The sequence below is a fragment of the Parasteatoda tepidariorum genome, chromosome 7 (genome assembly GCF_982258835.1).
Source record: "Parasteatoda tepidariorum strain Cologne lab strain chromosome 7, Ptep-v5.0, whole genome shotgun sequence".
Taxonomy (NCBI): domain Eukaryota; kingdom Metazoa; phylum Arthropoda; class Arachnida; order Araneae; family Theridiidae; genus Parasteatoda; species Parasteatoda tepidariorum.
Window position 1 is genome coordinate 92,133,020 of NC_141761.1, and position 20,728 is coordinate 92,153,747.

Here is a 20,728-nt window from a genome sequence, read left to right on the forward strand (position 1 = left end):
GCGATACTTCTTAGAAAAGGTACATCGAAAGAGGTCAGTTTTAACGTTATTGATACATGCTCTACCGATTCCAAAAACGAGACTAATTGAAATTTTTTAACGATTTAAAAATCAGGGACTGTAATTGTTCTTTGTAGTCGATGTCCGGATTTCAGAACCCTAGCACAAATGGTTTTACAGTTAAATATAATTTGAGCCACATGTGGGTACTAATGTAAAACATGTCTATTTCTGAATTTTTTACTCACCTTTTATTTTCCAAATTTTTTTCTCGCGTTTATTATTAAATAACCGCGCTTTTGTTCTTTTACTCCTAGGTCAGATTTCTGTCTAACTTCAATTTATTTATTATTGATTATATTAATATCCAAATTGTGAACTAAATTAATTATATAACTCAAATTATATAAATTGATTAAATAATTTGAGGGCACACTAATAATTTTAAAATAATTAACGTTTTTCATTTAGCATTTGCTTTTTTTCAATTATACATTTCTATTTTAAAACTATGCTGTTTTTTTAATTTTTTTCTCTCAAACATTCTAAAATCCCTACCAGTTAATTTCTAAATCAGCATGGCATAGAATATATATAAAGATTTGTTTGTCAGGATTATAAATAAATTAATCCAAATTAATTAAGCGTACGTTATTTTTACTACTCGCAATCACAAATTTTTATATCCCGAATGTTTTAACTTGATTTTTTTTATAAGTTAAATGCATAAGCATTTACAATGAATATTTCTATTTAATTGTAGGAAATCGGGAATAGAAAGAAAAATAAAACATAAAACATTAAAATCGAACATCATTCGTTCATCTAATTTTTTTTGCAACCCTTATCATGCAATATTATATTAACATATAATATAATATTTAATATTATTTTGCAAAATAATATATTATTTATCAATCATAACGCAAAAACTATATAAGTAATTCTATCTAAAAATTTCCTAAAGAACCGAGATAAATATTTATAAAAATGCTTTGAAATGAAAACACACATGAATATTAAATGAAAAAAATTTATCACATATCAACATAATTACATTTGTCCCGTTAACAGAGATTGTGCTTCAAGTGTCTGCATACTGGACGAGTATCAACAATTGTATCAACTCGGAATTGCACAAAATTAGACATCGCACGTGGTCTGGAGCTTCAGTAATAATAAAGAAAGTTTATGAATGATTGTGCTTAGCACTTAGCACTCTTATGGATGTTTGAGTGCTTGATATGTTGTTTCTTGATTTGGATCAATTACAGTCCTATCATACATGTTTGGTCTTGATGATTAAATAATTACATAATACTAGAATCAAGATCCAGGATTTGATGTTGAGTAGTTGTCTTCTGAGTCACTTCTGCTCTTTCAATGAATACGAGTCAAAATTTTGCTGTACATAGGGGACGTCTGTACACTTGGCAGTCATAAATTATCCTAAAAATATTTTTAAATAAGTAAATAAAAAGTATGCTAAATTCCAAGGAATTAGATTACTAAATATAAGAGTTGAAACTTTAAGATTAACAGAAAAAGGAAACAGATTAACAGAAAAAAGGAAATTTTTGTTTTAACAAAACCTTATTTGCTGACAATAAAATAGTGTTTATTGTTTGTAGTTTTATATTAAAAGAAAAATATTATATCGAAATGTTCAAAAAAAGTTTTTAAAAGTAACAATAACAGATAAAGGTATCAAATATTTTTGGAAAGAAACTTTTTTCAAAAATAAAATGAAGACATCTATTGTTGTTCTTTAAATTTCAATAAAACGTCGAATAAATAATTGACACGCTTATTGCATCTATATAAATTTAGAAATTCTAATAATAAAAGAGTAATAGTTTATAGGCTATTCCGTTATTATTATACCATATTATCCATAAATAACAATAGCAAGATGGACAAGGAGAAAATATAATTTAATGTTTTAAGTTTTGTAACTTTTAATTTTGAAACTTTTGTGTTTAACAGCGTAGAAGCTTATTAAATGTAAATTACAAATACATAACATATATTCTTTTCAGAAATACACGAAAATTATTTATTACGCAGTGCAGAACTTACGTTTTTGGCTTGATACTTTCAGTTTTCAGTATCCAGATGATCCTCCTCCTTTACCACCTCCGTAGCCACCGCCGCCACCACCACTTTTTCCACCAGAGGATTTTCCACCTCCATATCCACCTCCACCTCCAGAGGAGCCACCATATCCACCTCCAGAAGAACCACCATAACCTCCGCCTCCTCCTCCTGAGGATCCTCCATATCCACCAGCTCCACCAGAAGAGCCACCATAGCCTCCGCTTCCTCCGGAAGAACCTCCGTATCCTCCTCCAGAAGATCCTCCAGAAGATCCACCATATCCTCCTCCGCCTCCAGATTTACCGCCAGCTCCACCAAGAGCCACGGTGTTTAATTTAATTCCTACAAGTGTGATACCTTGAAGTCCTCCAGAACTTCCACCTCCATATCCTCCTCCAGATTTTCCACCGGAGCTACCTCCGTAACCACCACCTCCACCTGAGCTGCCTCCGTAGCCACCGCCTCCTCCAGAGCTACCTCCATATCCACCTCCTCCTCCAGAGCTACCTCCATATCCTCCACCGCCTCCAGAACTGCCACCGTAACCAGCGCTTCCACCGGAGCTACCGCCATAACCACCTGCTCCACCGGAGCTTCCTCCATAACCACCAGCAGATTTTCCACCAGAACTACCTCCGTATCCGCCACCTCCACCAGAGCTGCCTCCGTATCCGCCACCTCCACCAGAGCTGCCTCCGAATCCGCCACCTCCACCAGAGCTGCCTCCGTATCCACCACCTCCCCCAGAGCTTCCTCCATATCCACCACCACCACCTGAGCTACCGCCATATCCACCACTAGAGCTACCTCCATAACCACCACCTCCTACTGCTTTTCCCCCACCAGAGCTACCTCCGTATCCACCACCTCCAGTGCTTCCACCATATCCTCCACCTCCTCCAGAGCTTCCACCATATCCTCCACCACCTCCAGAGCTTCCACCATATCCTCCACCACCGGAGCTACCACCGTATCCTCCGCCACCAGAGCTACCTCCATATCCTCCACCACCAGCAGATTTTCCACCACCACCTGAACTTCCACCATATCCTCCACCAGATTTAGCACCAGAACCACCTCCATAACCACCACCTTGGCCTCCGCCGTATCCACCGGAACCACCACTACCTCCTTTACCTTTACCCCCGCCTTGGCCTCCTCCATATCCACCACCTTGGCCTCCTCCGTATCCGCCGCCTTGGCCTCCTCCATATCCACCACCTTGTCCTCCTCCGTATCCACCACCTTGTCCTCCTCCATGTCCGCCACCTTGACCTCCTCCGTATCCACCACCTTGTCCTCCACCTTGAGCTCCGCCATAACCACCTCCTTGACTTCCACCATATCCTCCTTGCCCACCGCCATATCCACCTCCTGATCCTCCTTTAGCACTCTTTCCGGAACCACCATATCCGCCTCCTCCTCCACTGCTGCCTCCATAGCCACCGCCGCCTCCACTACTTCCTCCATATCCTCCGCCACCTCCGCTACTGCCACCATATCCTCCACCACCTCCGCTACTGCCACCATATCCTCCACCACCTCCACTGCTGCCACCATATCCACCGCCTCCACTGCTTCCACCGTGTCCGCCGCCTCCTCCACTGCTTCCACCATATCCACCTCCTCCTCCACTGCTTCCGCCGTATCCTCCACTTCCACCACTGCTGCCACCATATCCGCCGCCTCCTCCACTGCTGCCGCCATATCCACCACCTCCACCGGATTTACCACCAGCTCCTCCTCCACTGCTGCCGCCATATCCACCACCTCCACCGGATTTACCACCAGCTCCTCCTCCATAACCTCCGCTTCCACCAGCACTACCGCCATAACCACCAGAGGATCCACCCTTATCTGCAACAGCAAATGTTACTGGAACAGCTAGCAAAACAGCGTGTTTTGCTGCACCACCATCTGAGGCTCCACCGCCATACCCTCCGGCTGATGCACCACCACCATAACCACCGGCTGATGCACCTCCGCCGTAACCACCACTTGAAGCACCACCACTTGAAGCACCTCCTCCGTAACCACCACTTGCTCCGCCTGTTGATCCGCCGCCATAACCACCGGCTGATGCTCCTCCTCCATATCCACCACTGGAGGCACCACCGCCGTAACCACCGCTTGATGCTCCACCTCCGTATCCTCCATCAGCAGCTCCTCCGCCATATCCACCGGAACTGCCACCAGCATCACCGCCATATCCGCCAGCAGCAGCTACAGCACCTCCTCCATAATTGGTTGCTTCAGCAACCAAATCAGAGATGATTTTTAATTCTTCAGCTTCTTCTTTGGTAATAACAGTTGCAGCTTTTTCTTTTTTCTTGGCTGCAATGTCCCCTATCAGTAGCGCAATTGTTAGACATAAGGCTAAAATCTGGAAGAAAATTGAAATTTCGTATCAAAGGACTGGATAAAAATAATAACAGTTGACATACACTATAGGCTTTGTTTTATGTTTTAAAATAAATAAATTTAAATACATTTGTAAACAAGATAAATGAGTAAATCTCAGAATACGGTCTTGAGACGGTCATCGCTTTTCATACGCATAAAAAACTTTAAGTAACATTCAAAGCAAAATTTTCTACGTCTGCTCTTGATAACAAATAAAATACAGGCAAGCACATGAAAGCAAATAATGTAATTGTCAATCACTAAAGCAGTTAAAAATAATTAAATATTCATGCATCTTTGAAATTCAAATAATTACAAAAACTTCTTAAAATTTAGAGTTATGCCAACGGTTTTATCATTTCAATATTTAACTGAATTTTTAGAAATATTATTGCCATCTTTTTCATGTTTTTTACCAATTTACAGCTGATCATTAATTATGCTAAGATGAAGAAAATCTCTATATTCTTATGTTTTCTTAAATAATGTTAAATTGTTTAAAAAAAAATGCAAAGAGACTCGATCAGAAATATTACAATGTTTCCACATTTTTCCCAATTTAAAAATAATCCAAAAAGTATTTTAACCTTTTGCTCACGGTGCTCAGATTCTGGTCCACTTATCGTTCTAACCGTAAGCAAAGGTTTAAAATAAGAGAAAACACGATTTGCGAAAACAGTTTCATGATCAGTTTATTTTCTTATAGAAAAATGTGAATGCAGTTTCATTGACCTTAACATTAAAAAACGATAAGTTAAAGATATTATAAAATATTGAAGAAACATAAATTTATTCAAATAATGTTATTCGGACAAATTTATATTCTAATTTTTCCCCTTTTGTAAATATTTAACATTAGAGAAACGTTATCTTACTCTCATTTTTTTATTGCATCCGCAAAACGATCATATCATCTGCATGAATTTATTCTTATTTTTTAGGATAAGATATTTTAGAGTTTGCGACCTTTGTCATAAAAACTCAATTTTAGGAACAATTAAATTCACTCTGCAGAAATATTTTAAAAAATGACAAAAAAAAATTTGCCAGCTAAATAGGCTGACATTCAACATTGTTTAAACATATTATGCCAACTTATACGCTCGATATACTCTCAAAAAATTCAGTTCAACTTTGCGCCATTATATCTTTAAAATTCTTTCTGCAATCTTTATAAGGTGTTTAAATCAGCCTAATAATTAAAGTTTGAATGAACTTTCAAGTTGATTCAGAATGCGTAATCAAGTTTAAGAAGGGTTAATTTTGCGATTAAGATGATTCAACTTCTTTCTGGGCAGAGGTTGAGGCAAATGTAATGTTATTATTGCTCTCTCATTCCACGATATCTATCGAAGTTGAGTTCTTGTTTTCTACACTTTGAAATAAAATTGTTTTTTTTACTTATATATTAATTAAATTTTTATTTATTTGTTTAAGTTCATGGTGTGTGATTGAGTTCATAAGTTATAGTAATTGTAACGATTTTCAATGAAGTGTGTCAAAAAAATTTTTAAAAAAATAATTAACTTACATTTCTTTTCAGCCTTACCACGTAGCATTATAACATTTCTTAATCATTTATTTTTTAGTATAATACTTTGACAAACTAGGTAGAAAAAGATTCTATGTAAACTTTCTGTAAATCGAGTTACCCTAGGTTTAGAAATTAAATGGTTGTTTACCAATAACGAATAACTTTAAGAAGATTCTCTGTGACGTCATCATAACGATTTTATCGAAGTTTATTTTCCCCTTTCCTGCAACAGAGCCCTCTATCAACATCAGAAACAAACTTTCAGTTAATGCTGCGAATTTGAAAAGCATGCTACAATTTATGACTTAGTATCTTTGTTAAATTTTTGCCTGCATCTGTTTATTTCATATTTATTTTCTTTTAACTTATTTTGTAATGAATATTATTATATTAATTCAATTCTTATTTTATTTATTAATTTATTTCATTTTAGGATAAATTCTACTATAAACAAAGAAAAGAAAACTCCATACGCTTAATTTTATTGAAAATCCTTTATGTAATAATTAAAAGAAATAACCTTTGTCCATATTTATACTTCTGTTATTTAAAAAGGAGTATCAGTACATACCAAACATAAGATATACTATATTCAATATAGAAATAAATTTTTGAAGGCAAAAAATGGAGATAAATTCTAATATTTAATATAAATCGTAATTAACTTTAGTTGATAAAAATTGTTATGTTTTGTCTTTTTTAACACTCCATGTGCTGAAAAAAAACATTCAATTATTTCATGGAATTGAAATTCAAACACTTAACCTGAAAGCATTAAAAATTTTAATGTAATTTTGTAATTTTTTTAATTTTAATTAAAAAAAAATACATGTGCACTAATATTCTCTGACATATATGAATAAATAAAGAAAAAAAATCGCCTTTTAAAGTTTATTGACTAAGAACTTATTGCAGCAGAATTTTTCATTGTTATTGAAAGAAGATTTTACATTTTATAGCTATTTTTTCAGTCATAGAGTAATATGGAGTTGAGTATTTTTTCATCAAAATCATACAAATCTTTAATCAAAGAGTAGCGAAATCTCAATCACAATATAATACATTAATAATCAAAAATTATTTATTTAATATAAAAATATATCTATCCACGATGTTGTATGACAGATATGAATAAAAACTTCGAATAGATAAATAATAAGAAATAAATAAAGAAATAAATAAAAACTAGAAGAAACTAATAGAAGAAATAAATAAAAACTTCGTCCATAAAGTTTTTTAACAATGAACTTATTGCAACATATTTTATCACTGTAATTAAAATGAGATTCCACTTTCCATAAGTAATTTTTAGCATCGAAAGGATTACTTCAAATGCTTGGTTAAGTTGGAAATTCGCGAAATCTCTCTAAAATAAATTAATTAATATTTTTACTATAAATTGTATACTTATAAATCCACTGATATTCTCTAACCTATGAACAAACAATAAAAAAATTCTATAAATTTCATGTGCCAGGACCATACCTTTCAACATATAGCAACATATTTTATCACTGTTAACAAAATGAGATTCCACTTTCCGTAACTAATTTTTAGCATCTCATATGATTGCTATGTTTTTTTTAAATCTTAAAATAGGCGAAATCTCAATCAAAATATGATAAATAAACTTATCAGCAAATATAATTTTAATATGAATTATCTACATCCGCGGATATCTATTGAACGGTTATGCATAAACAACAAAAAAATAGTCTATAAATTTTATGGACTATGAACTTATTGCAACATATTTCCTCATTGTTATCAAAAGAAGATTCCACTTTCGATATATTTATTTGTTTATCTTTTTTTTTTTTTTTTTTTCGTTGATTCGTTTATTTCTGCAAGCTTCCGCGTCCCGCTGACCCATAGTCAAATCAATCCAAGCGTAACAATTTTATTCTTTGTTGACTGTTATACTTTTCCTCCATCCCCTCTTTAGAAATAAAACGATTAATGGATTAATTTTCTTTCTTTAACCTTTTGTTTCTATGAAAGCGGGTATTAGATATTCAAATCATTATTTCATTCTCTCGTTAGGATTAGAGTTCGCTCAAAAGATTTTCACATCTTTGTTTGCAAACAATGAAATGAGAATAAGAAGAATTAAATATAGAAAAAAAATTAGTCCGTATTATATCAGTTGAGAAAGTGAATAGCAATTAGACCTATTTTAGGTGATGTAATTTCAGCTCGTTGTCTGAAAGGAAACTTATTGTCTGATAGAGGTGCGGAGCGATATCTGTATTTGAATATCGTGATATATCGTTCAAAAAATTGAAATGTTACTTTACATCAGTGATAACTGTTCCAATTTAATTCATCTACATTATTTTTACAATGGTCTTTTTGTTAACCAAATTAAATTTATAAACATACATATAGATATAAAGATCGTCCTCGATAACTACCATTTTGGATAATAATGGCGATATTATCGTATTCAGTATTTTATATTGTCAGTACTAAACGCGATAGCATTGTTTCTAAAATTCAGCGTAATCAATAATAATCGTGATATTAAAGTTAATGATTATCGTATATTCTATATTTACCATAAAATATTCATGATATATTAAAGAGCTCTTTAAAATATCTTTATAACATCGTACATTCTATATTTACCATAAAATATTCATGATATATTAAGAAGAGCTCTTTAAAATATCTTTATAACATTATTAAACTGATACTGATTTTTACCATGAATAATATCGATAAAACATTTTAATATCGATAATGTAGCTGGTAATGTATCGACATTTGTTACATCGCTTACCAGCTTTTGCTGGTAATACTTTTCAAAGTAGCAGCTAGTGTTTACTTACTTTTTATATCTAAGCATATTTTATTAAGTTGTAAATATTTTATATTAGGTAATATCTTATTAAACAGCAATATTTTAGCAGTAAGGAGTAATTATTAAGAAATAAATGTGATACCATAATGAAAAAAAAAATCATACTTTAAATGTGCAGTTGAGAAAGTGTGTGATATTCAAATTAACCTGGAGTTTACATTTAAAACTTTTTTTTTTAAATCCTATATAAAAATCCAAAATATAATCCAAAATATCCTATATTATCAATAATTCAATTATAGATATTTTTTTCAAAATATTAGGCTACTCAAATTATAGCATTTTTATATAAAATTTGAATAATTACATATGTTAGTATATATTCTTTGATTATAAATAGTTTTCCTTGAGAAATCTGTTTGATTTCGCAGACAGGAATTGGGAATATAAGTTTTTTTTTTAAATTTTGCTTTGTGTTTTTATAACGAGATATCTATCAAAATGACGCTAGAGTTCTAGAAACGAAAAGTTCAAGGCAAATGCCGCGTTTGTCCCTCCCTTACGAAGGATGTGTGATGTAAATTATTGTCAATGATATTCAAAAATGTTTATTTATGAGAGCACAGAAGAGAAACACTTTTTTCTACTTAATAGCATTTTATAATTAATTAATATTTTTTAAATCCGTTAACCTTGCAAATGAAATGGTTATAAGAAATAAAGAAATAAAAGAATATAAAGGCAAAATAATTTTAGAAAAAAGTAGAGCCAGATCAATTTTGTGCATTTCAATTATTATTTTCTTTTTTTCAATTTTATAATTTAAGTAAAGTATACTTCAAAATAACATTTAGACTCATAAAAAAGGCATACCTTTTCATCAGTTTTATTTTAAAATTGCTTTTAATATTAAACTTTTAAAAATTGCGAATACTTTCAACTAAATCAGCATTTAAAATATTATTGTGGTTTAATTTTAAGAAATAAATTCATGATATTGAATTATTTAATTATAAATAAGTACAGTTTAATATCAACTTTATATCTTATATCTTATTATATCTTAATTATTATATCTTATATCTTAATTATTATAATTTTATTATTTAACGCACGATGTATGAAATTTCAAATTAAGAGTTATAGAATTTACAATAATTTTAAAAAAGGATTTTTTTAAATTTTTCTCTTTACTTTTTCAAATTAATTCTTACTAATGTAAATTGTAATATTCTATTTGCACCCTAAAATTATACATATCACAATAAGCAAATTTATAAAATCCTTTCAAATAAATTTATAAAATTTGTTTCAGTTTTTTTTATAAAATTTTAAAATTCATTTAAAAACAAAAAGTTGTTTAAAATGTATAACATTTTATAATATAACTTCTATTGGAAGAAAAACGTGAATAAATATTGATACAAAGTATTATGAAACTAAACAATTTCTGCAGAAAACTCATTTCAAAGTATTTATGGTTAAAAAGTATTATTAACTCAAAATTTACTAACGTAGAAGTTTTAAAGATTTTAATTAAACATTTTTTAAATAAGAATATTATATTATAAAAATATTATATTTATCTAATAAAAATTTAATATTTAAAAATATTTCTGAAAATTATGCTAGCGAAAAACTTGTTACGTGTGTTAAATTAAGAAAGAAAATTTCATACATCAACATAATTACAACAATAAGATAGCTAAAATAAGAAAATTTGCTTCTCAGGAATAACTTCTTTCCACTAAGAGATTTGAAGTAAATTGCATTGAAGTTTAAAAGTTGATACAGATACAAAACAAACTATTGAAATAATGTTAAAAACTATGTATAAGAACATTATTAATAAAATATATAAATAAATAAAACGAATAATAAAAAAAAAATTATTTTCAAGAAACCCAAGGATCATGGAGGAAATCGAACAATTGTATTTCGCCGTAAGTACAAGAATGGATATTAATTGAATAAAATATACTAAAATTTACTTTATTTTTCTGGATTTTGCTAATTGTTTTATCGAAATAAATTTTCTTTTGAAATTATATTCTGTAACATGCTATTTGTTATCGGAATTCTAAATTTGCACTAAATTTGAAAAACTAGACTTTATTTATATTTTAAAATTTTTTTAACTATGAAAGAATAAAGTTTGATAATTAATAATAATATTAGAAAGATCCTGATCAAATTTACACTTAATTTATTTATGTTAGTGCCATCAAAATATTTTTACAAAATTTTATTCTATAGCTTACTATTAAAAATAGTTCGTTAAATTATGATGCGTTTAGTTTAGAAAAATGTCTTTCCAATGAAGGAAATAAAACTTACTTTACATTCGATAATTTAGATTAATATCAATTTTACTTTAAAAAAGAAATACGATCGCCTTAAACATTTAATTCTCTTTAATAAAAATCTTCTTTTTAAAAATTTAATCCAAATTTGCTCTATAATCAAAATGTCTCATGAAGATTTTTAAGAAATATTAGTAGTTTTTAATATTTGCATATTCATTAGTTGAATTTTCTGACTTTTAGTATCGAATTACCTAGCAAGCATATTCCAGCTTAAATTAAGGTTATTCTTAGTATGAAATTTTTTGATATCGTTCGGAAATTATCGATTCATATTTTCCAGCATCCCTAACAAAGTTAATTTTAATTTAAATATGCATGTCCGTGCGTTGCATTACGATAATCCTAATTTTGTAACAACGTTTTAAAATAGTCCATTAAATCCAAGGTTTGTTCGATATCCTCCAAGATGATGCACAATAGGAAGGTATAATCCTAAAGAAGTATAATCACTGAACATATCACCTACCTTCCGGGAGGCCATGTTGTGGCTATCCGCAGAAGAGAATCAGAAGAAAGTGTTTGATGACCACAACAGAGATGGACTGCCTTTATATATGACCAGGCCGAGTTGGAAGGAAGAAAAAAAAAGCCCAAGATGACGAAACATACATCTCTTCTCTTAATATTTTTTTATTTTATTTCATTACACACATTTTTTTTTTTTTTTTTAAGTAGCACCCTTTAGACCGCCTCCGTCAAAATTTTCGGATCGTCCCATCATCCAATGGTAAGTCCCCAATACAGGTTCCGATCCAGGTTCAAATCTAGGTTAGCAGGACCCATACTGAAGCACGCACAGTTTCGTTTTTGTTTGATGGTATTTTAGTTTCCGTTGTTATTATTTTATTTATTTTTTCTTATCCTTTTTCCTCCTCCCCCCCTACAGAAGTTAATCTTTCACCTGTCCTCTTACGTCACAAAAACCTGCTGACCCTCCCCCCTTCCTGCTTTCCCTTTTAAAACAATTCCAGTTTCCTGATGGGCAACCTGTTTTAGCGTTCGTTCTCGGATCTTCTTATCAAAAAGTTCTTTTATTCTTTTTTTTCTTCGAACGAAGCAATCTGCCCCCTTTAACCTCTCTAAAGGTCTTGCGAATGTCAGGTGGTTGTAAATTAAGGACGGCTGTTAATGTGTTGGTCAATTTTTATTTTATTTCCTGGTTTTATTTTCTATATTAAAAGGGTTTTTCACTAGGGATAAGATTTGAAACGATAACGATTCAGATAATCCGTATTTTTACTTGTCATTTGACGTTTCTTGCGTCAGGGTTAGTTTGAATATGAATACTAATAAGGGAACAAACAGTGTTTCTTTGTGAGCGTTTTAGGTTAATACCAATTAAATTTAAGAAAACTTTTATGATGATAGTAGCTTATTTTAAATTATATTTCTTAAAGAAGTACACTTTAAATCTCATTGTGTTCAATTTATAATCTCTGAAAAAAAAATTATTTTCAACGATGGGTTTGTATGCTTAAATGATAAGTAAGAGAAAAGAATATATATAAGAATATAATAAAGCTGTTGCCTCTAAAATGTTTAAAGTAAAAATAAAAAAAAGATAATATTGCCTTTGTATTTTCTATGAAAAATGAGCCTGAAACAACTTTTAGATTTAATAAAATCCCGTAAACTATTTTTCTTTAGATGCTTCTAAAGTTCTTAAAATTGCTTAATTTATTCAAATATAAAAATTTAGCAGTAAAAGAATCTGTTATTTATAGAATCGTTTGCTCAAAAAGTTGGGTTCTTTTATTTGAAAATTTTAAAATGTTTTTAACGAAGTAATGAGATAGCACAGATTGAAACACTTTGAAGTTTGTATGTAGTTGCAGAGGCTTAGTTTATAAGTTATTCGAAATGAGAAATTAACCTTAATTTTCACACAGAAAATATGAAAGCAAAGTTATGTCATATTTTTAATATTCAAAACTCTTTCTTTGAGAAAAAGTTTTGTGAAATATGCGAAAAACTTAAACAAATATTTGTAAATATTGTGACAATTTCCATTTATATTCTCTTTGATAAAAGAATTTCTTTATAACCATTAATTTATTTTAAAATAAAACTACTAAAAAAATAACAATGATTTCAAAAATCACTAAATAAAAAAATCGTTTTCTCAAAAAATAATTTTTTCCCCCAACTTTTCAGTTTTAATGAGGCATATCAAAATAGCCATAAATTATACAGTTTCGCTTGCAAATTATAAAAAATTTAAAATTAATTTTAATAGTTTCATATAAAAATTATAAAACAAAGTTTTACCATATTTTTAATTATTAGGGCGCATGAACCTAAGTTATTTAAGGTCTTGATTCTTTTTAATTCTTTGCTCCTTTGCATAAACAGAATATTATATGTTGTGCTCCTGAGAAAATTATATAATAAAATATAAAATTTCCTCCTACTACTGAAGACAATTAAATTTCAATAAAAAAAAAACAGTTTAATGAAATGTATAAAAAACAAATGATTTTAACAGAAATGAATTCCATTTTAATCTATAAGTAGCGAATTATTTTTTTCTTACGATAAAACCTTTTAATTTAATTTTATTTTTTAATATTGCCGAAATATTCGATTTAAAAAAAAAGGCTTTTGAATTATCATTTTTTTATAACGTAGTAGAACATCTTATCTTAAATAATAATTTAACAAAATAATTTATAATATTTTGGTAGAAAGCATGTTTAAAAAATTATTTTAATATTTTAAAACAGTAATTAACAAAAGGGAAAGAAGGCAATTGCAATAAGCACATTCTCCTATAGTTAATAATAAAAATTGTATAACATAAACTGAACATTTTTAATTGTATATGTAAACACACCACGTAAAAACCACTGTTACGCAAAAGTTTACTAAAATTAGGCAGTACTATGAACCATCATACAAAACACATCTTAGATACAAAACACATTTTATATTATTTTAAAGGGTTTATTATTCTTTTAAGAATAGTGCTCTGTAGAAATTGGATTTGCTTTGAACTTAACAAAATTTAAGTATTCTGAACTTAAAATATTTTACTTTACTTAAAAATACAAACTTTGTGTACAAGGGTAATATTTTTGTTTGTTTGCGTCTTGTATATTGTTATAATTTATGGGTTTAAATGTTTTATGACTCGTTAACAGAATTGGGCATTACAGAGAAGAAATAGCTTTCAACTTATAATACTGTTTTTCAAATTCAAATTTACAATTCTCACACAATATAAGCATTTGTTAGATATTAAATAATTTTGACAAAAATATTTAATGCTAAAATGTAAACGGAGATAATTACTGTATCATTAAATTGGAGTCAACACCAATTAAAATCAGTGGATTTATAACCTTTAATTTAGTGTAACACAATTTAATACAATATGTATGCATCTGTGATTGATGAAATCAAAAACAAATTAAAAGTGTCACATAAAAACACTTTCGCCATGAATGCATTAACTTTAATTTATCAACAATAAACATATTTGAAGAGATTACAATTACTATTTCAATAATTTCTTTGATTCATTCTTGTTATTGTTCTAAGAATCAAAAAGTGCAGCAAGGCATAAAAAAGTTTAACAGTTCATTCATTTAAAATGGTCTACTCTGTTGATTTATTTGATTCACCTTTCCGCACGGTTGAGTCGGCATTAAACTTTTAAACAATCAATCTTCTTAAACACATTGCATTCCGTTCGTAATTCTTTAATTTAAAAACTCAGTTTCTGCTGACACTTCGAAACGTCAAACAATACTTCCTCTAATAAAAGAAGTGGCAGGTGTTTTTATTATTTTTAATTTGTTTCACTGTATCTAATTGTATTAATAAGGTTGTAAAAATTGTTTCTGATTTTAATTCTCTTTTGCTTTGCTTAAAATGAGAAATAAATAAAATGCAAGTTAATAATTTTATTGAAGTAGAATAATTAAATATATGCACGGAGAAAATAACTCTGGTAAAATTATCATTCTGTTTAGCAGTGACAGTTCTGGTTAAAACAAATAGATACCTAATTCTAGTTAATAAAACCAAATCATTTAAACCAATCAGTTGGTAATTTTTACGTTTATATGCTAACGGTTTGCCGAAAATTCTGGTTTTCAAACTTTTAGTTCTAATTAACACATATATATTTAAAAAATACGCAATACTCATAAGTTAATTTAATCAAATAAATGGTTTGCATGCCATGCTCTAATGTGTCATGTAAAATTACCACATTCTATTTCATTTACGAAATTTTATCGCTTATTATCAAACCATATTTTAGTATTAATTTTATCAAAATCATAGCCAGAGTATTTCGGTAAAAATTATAAGACCTTTTGGTGTCTCCAAAGAGACAGAGACACTGTAAATTTTACCATATTCTGGTAGTTTGTCATTACTTTGTATTAAATTAAGTCAAAGTATGTGAAAAATATTATTCAGCATTTTAATAACTTGTGGTTATGAAATACAACACGTTTCTACGTTAAAGGTAAAATCTTCCAAACGTGGCTTACTTCCACGAAATTTTCCAAATTTGCAGCTATATGCAATTGTTTATATCTAAGAGAAACAGTTCTTCATCATTGAAATTTCTTTTAATTTACAAAATTATTGATAAATTTTTTAATCTGAATGAACAGAAAATATTTTCGAAGTTATTCTTCTCTTGGATTTTATATCTCAGTGCAAATTTAAATTCTGATTATCTAACAGATTTTTTTTTAGTAAGTTTCAGACTGTTTTTTTCTTCATAATTTAAAAATACTGAAATACATATTTGATTGCAATTAGAGCTACAGAAAAAATATGCATAAAAAGAACACCGGTGTTTCATCTGCTTCAATGGGTAAAAAGGTCCCATTTCTTTCGATCATACATTCATACCATAACCGTCAGATGGATATGGAAGGATAGATGGACTTTTAATTATGCCAATAAATAAAAGTGAATTAAAGTGTACTTAACGTTTCGAATACTATTGCTGTGATAAACAAATATGGAACGACGTTTAATCTATTCTGCAGTTTGTAAACAATAAACAAATTTGGGTAGACATTTACTTTATTTTGGGAATGCAATACGAAAAAGGCGTTTTTTGAATTTTATAGAATTTTTTCTGAATAACTTCAGCTAATGTAACTCTGCAACTGAAATTAGAATAGTTATTTAGAATTATATTCTTTAATGTTTTATATTTGTTAAATATAGCTTTGTTTTTGCCTAATTTAGGTGAAGATACTTTTACATTATCATACAAAGAAAAAAAAATAAACAGTATTAATAAACATAAGCGTTCATTATTAAAGTATAGAACAGAGAAATGACCAATATTCAATTGTATACCAAAAGTTACAAACCTCATAGTTTTAGCACTTTATAATTTTGAAAAAAATCGATTGAAGCTTTAAATTTATCAAGTACTATTTTTACCAATCTTATAAAGTTTTTCTTTCTCACCTTTTCCGAAAGGTATATTGTGCTACCATTTTTTTCGCCGTTACAAATTTTCAGATGCTTGTTAATACCAAAAAACATCACGATGGCATCGAAAACCTAACCAAAAATACAAGTTGGTGAGAAGAAAAAAGGCCTTTAAAGTTTTAAAATTAAGTAGGGATAACTGTTTCATTACGTAACGTGTTATTAAATTTTATAAATTTGTTCATAAATCAATGACTTGAACCAATTATTTGAAAGGATGAAATAAATGAGACTAAGTAGTTGGCAAAGAGTTTTTTAAACGTTAAATTACGATCCCAAATTTAGTTCTGCATTTAAATTTTAACAACGTTATCGAAATGCAAAGACTAGAAAATTAGTTACTGTGCATTTCAATAACGTTTTTAAAGTTTAAATGCAGAACTAAATTCGGGATCCTAGTCTATCGTATTTAAATTTTAAAAAGCAGGCGTTATTGAAATGCAAAGACTAGAAAATTAGTTACAGTGCATTTCAATAACGTTTTTAAAGTTTAAATGCAGAACTAAATTCGGGATCCTAGTCTATCATATTTAAATTTTAAAAACCAGGCGTCATTGAAATGCAAAGACTAGAAAATTAGTTACTGTGCATTTCAATAACGTTTTTAAAGTTTAAATGCAGAACTAAATTCGGGATCATAGTCTATCGTATTTAAATTTTAAAAAGCAGACGTTATTGAAATGCAAAGATTAGAAAATTAGTTACTGTGCATTTCAATAACGTTTCTAAAGTTTAAATGCAGAACTAAATTCGGGATCATAGTCTATCGTATTTAAATTTTAAAAAGCAGGCGTTATTGAAATGTAAAGATTAGAAAATTAGTTACTGTGCATTTCAATAACGTTTTAAAAGTTTAAAAAGCAGAACTAAATTCGGGATCATAGTCTATCGTATTTAAATTTTAAAAAGCAGACGTTATTGAAATGCAAAGATTAGAAAATTAGTTACTGTGCATTTCAATAACGTTTTTAAAGTTTAAATGCAGACAAAATTCGGGATCATAGTCTATCGTATTTAAATTTTAAAAAGCAGGCGTTATTGAAATGCAAAGTTTAGAAAATTAGTTACTGTGCATTTCAGTAACGTTTTAAAAGTTTAAAAAGCAGAACTAAATTCGGGATCTTAGTCTATCGTATTTAAATTTTAAAAAGCAGAACTAAATTCGGGATCATAGTCTATCGCTTAAAGAGCTGTTCACAACTATTTAGTCTCATTAAATTCATTCTTTCAAATAATCTTGGTTTAAGTTGTTGGTTAATAAACCAATTTATAAGATTAAATAACGCGTTACAAGATGTAATGCATATATATAGATAGATAGATATAGATATTTATTACTTTGGCATCACCTAAAGGCTTTTAATGATAGCACATTTATACTAAAAGCACTACTTATAAATTAATGTATTAAATACTATAATTTTTGTTTTAGTATGTTCTTTTAAGTAGAAAAGTTCAAAGCATACCAATGGAAAGTAATACTTTGAGGAATGCAGAAAAAAAATTCTTTGATGAATTAAAAAATGAATCCATTGCAATTCTTTATCTCCCGGATAAAACAGAGAAATATATCTCAGTATTCAAAAGAGACTTAATCAGTCATCCTTCTTCCACGAAATGATTTTAAGCAATTCCTAGCTTCAAAATAACAAGAAAATTGATAACTTTCCTAAAATAAGGAAAAATTGGCTGAATCTAAATTTATTCATAGAGCTTGAAGAACAATAAATGGTCTTTTTTCGGAATTTAATTACTTTCCCCCTTTAGATAAAGATTTCATTTATTCAGAGACAAAAAATTTCGAAAACAATAACTCTCAAAAATGATTAATTGTTTTTAGAAAGCAAAAACCTTTTTTTTTTTTTTTTTTTTTTTTTTTTGTAAAGTAATTTTACAATTATCTTTGATGAAGTAAGTATTTAAGGGAAAGTATAATAACTTCAAAATTACAAAAATATTAATATTTCAATTGACCTTTTAAGTTCATTTTTTTATTTTCTAATGCATTGAATTAAGAGCAAGTGAAAAAGGCAATACATAAAAATTGTTTGTTTACTTAAATTCATTCCATAATATATAACTAGTTTCAATGTGTACCTCTTTTTAATTTTTTAACTACATTTTTCAGAAAAATTTATTCAACGTCGAAGTATAAAGCAAATTTGCAACAATCTTAATACGGTATTAAATTGAATTATGTTTCCGTTTAAATTGAATCACAGTATCATGTTTAGAGCACTAAAAAAGATTCAGCTTAGCTTCACATAGTCGCTTATCAACTTAACTTGTCAACTCCCTAGTTACTTGTCAACTTAGCTTCACTGTAAAATTCAACACACGGAGAAAAATATCCTTGTAAAATTCAGTAGGGGAGAGTGGGGTCAATTGTAACATTTTTTACTTAACTATTTTTAACTAACAAAAAAATCCAATATATTATCAGTATTAATTGACAGACGAGTAAAGTAGACTATTCTCTACTAGAAAAAAAAATAAATACCTTATTTTAAATGTTATTATATTAGTAATTAACAATTTTCGACAGTCGTGCACTTGTTACAATTGTCCCCACTTACGGGGTCAATTGTAACAGTTCATAAATTTAACTAAAACATAGTTAATTATACATATTATCATAGTTGTGATATATTTTTTTATTGATCAAAATAGTAGTGATATTTTAGGAGTAAAAATAATAATGAGCAGAGACCTAAATGTTAAACTTTCAACTTTAAGGGGTTAAAAATTTTAATTTATGCTGTGAAAGGTGACAAATAAAATAATGCACATGCAACATAATATAACTGATATAGGAAACTATTGGTGGTTCTTAAAGAGTTAAGTAATAGTTTGTAAGCATAAGATTATTTATTTTCAGCTGTTACAATCGTCCCTTTACTTATTGTTACAATTGTCCCCAAGACGCCATTTCAGCTTCATTTGTTAAAAACAATACTAGTTAATTAACTAAACTAATCTTTTTTTTCTGAAATGTTAATTAAGGCGTCCACTTACATATTCGGTTAATAATTTTTATTTATTTAAACAAAATTACTTTTTTTACAATATAATATTCTAATACCCAAAAAATTACTTACGTAGCGTGAAAATATCTTTTGTGATGTAACTCTTTCAAAAGTACCTAGAAATGGTTGCCAGCAGGGGTGTACATGTAGATTTATTAAATACACCTTGTGCGCCACCTAAGAACCAAATCTAAAACCCGAGACTCGAAATTTTTGCTCTGTTACAATCGTACCCTGTTACAATTGACCCCACTCTCCCCTACTATATAATATTGTCATTTCCGGTTAAAAAAAATAATATTAACAGCAATTTTGGTTCATGAAACCATTATTACCGGTATTTCAACCATTCATTTGGTAATTTTTTTTCTTTCATGGGGTAACGGTTTACTCTAGATCCTAGTTTTCGAAGTTATAGTTCTTATTACCACTCATTTAGTAAAAAATACAAAACTTAATAGCAAATTTTATCGAATAAGTGGTTTTAATGCTATACTTTACAGTATCATGATGAAATTACCGAATTTTACCACATTTACTGAATTTCATCAAATATTATTAAACCATATTTTATTATTAATTTCACCATAATCAGTACCAAAGTGCTTGAGATAAAACTACCGAGCGTTATGGTGTTCTCATATTGCAAGAAAAACAGTCTATTTTACCATATTCTGGTAGCTCTGACCATCCTTTTTTTCCTAGTACAATATTAAGTTTCAGCGTGATCTAATTTCTAACATAACATAGTGCAACCGGTTGTCTTAAATTCAGTATTTAGTAACCATTAAGAAGTAGACTACTTCTCCCGTCTAGTACTATATATTATAAACAAATATATGTATAATCTCATTAGCTACCATTTAAAAAAATAGAAAAAGTTTGCACAAGTGCTAATCACTTTTAATGACTAATACAAGAAAATCCCATTATGGTGGCATGCAACTCGGGTAATGGTATAGTACTTTTTGCAATTAATTAAATATGTAATATTAATTGCCAAAAATCAAAAACTCAAATAAAAAAGTAA

General features: G+C 29.2%; 1 protein-coding gene across 2 annotated transcripts; it reads right to left on the reverse strand.

Annotated features, from left to right (window-relative positions):
• Positions 1-1,019: 1,019 nt before the first annotated feature.
• On the reverse strand, positions 1,020-12,020 carry LOC107442024 (uncharacterized). Of its 2 annotated transcripts, XM_087168268.1 has the most exons (4): positions 11,670-12,019; positions 3,868-4,480; positions 2,080-3,813; positions 1,020-1,449 (listed from the first exon to the last, which is right to left on the reverse strand). In XM_087168268.1, exons 1-3 carry the CDS (start codon positions 11,682-11,684, stop codon positions 2,105-2,107), a joined length of 2,337 nt encoding a protein of 778 aa, XP_087024394.1. In that variant the 5' UTR covers positions 11,685-12,019; the 3' UTR covers positions 1,020-1,449; positions 2,080-2,104. The 2 variants fall into 2 exon arrangements, with proteins under 2 accessions (XP_087024394.1, XP_015910951.3); XM_016055465.4 differs by having other exon boundaries at positions 2,080-4,480; positions 11,670-12,020.
• Between the last annotated feature and the right edge of the window lie 8,708 nt (positions 12,021-20,728).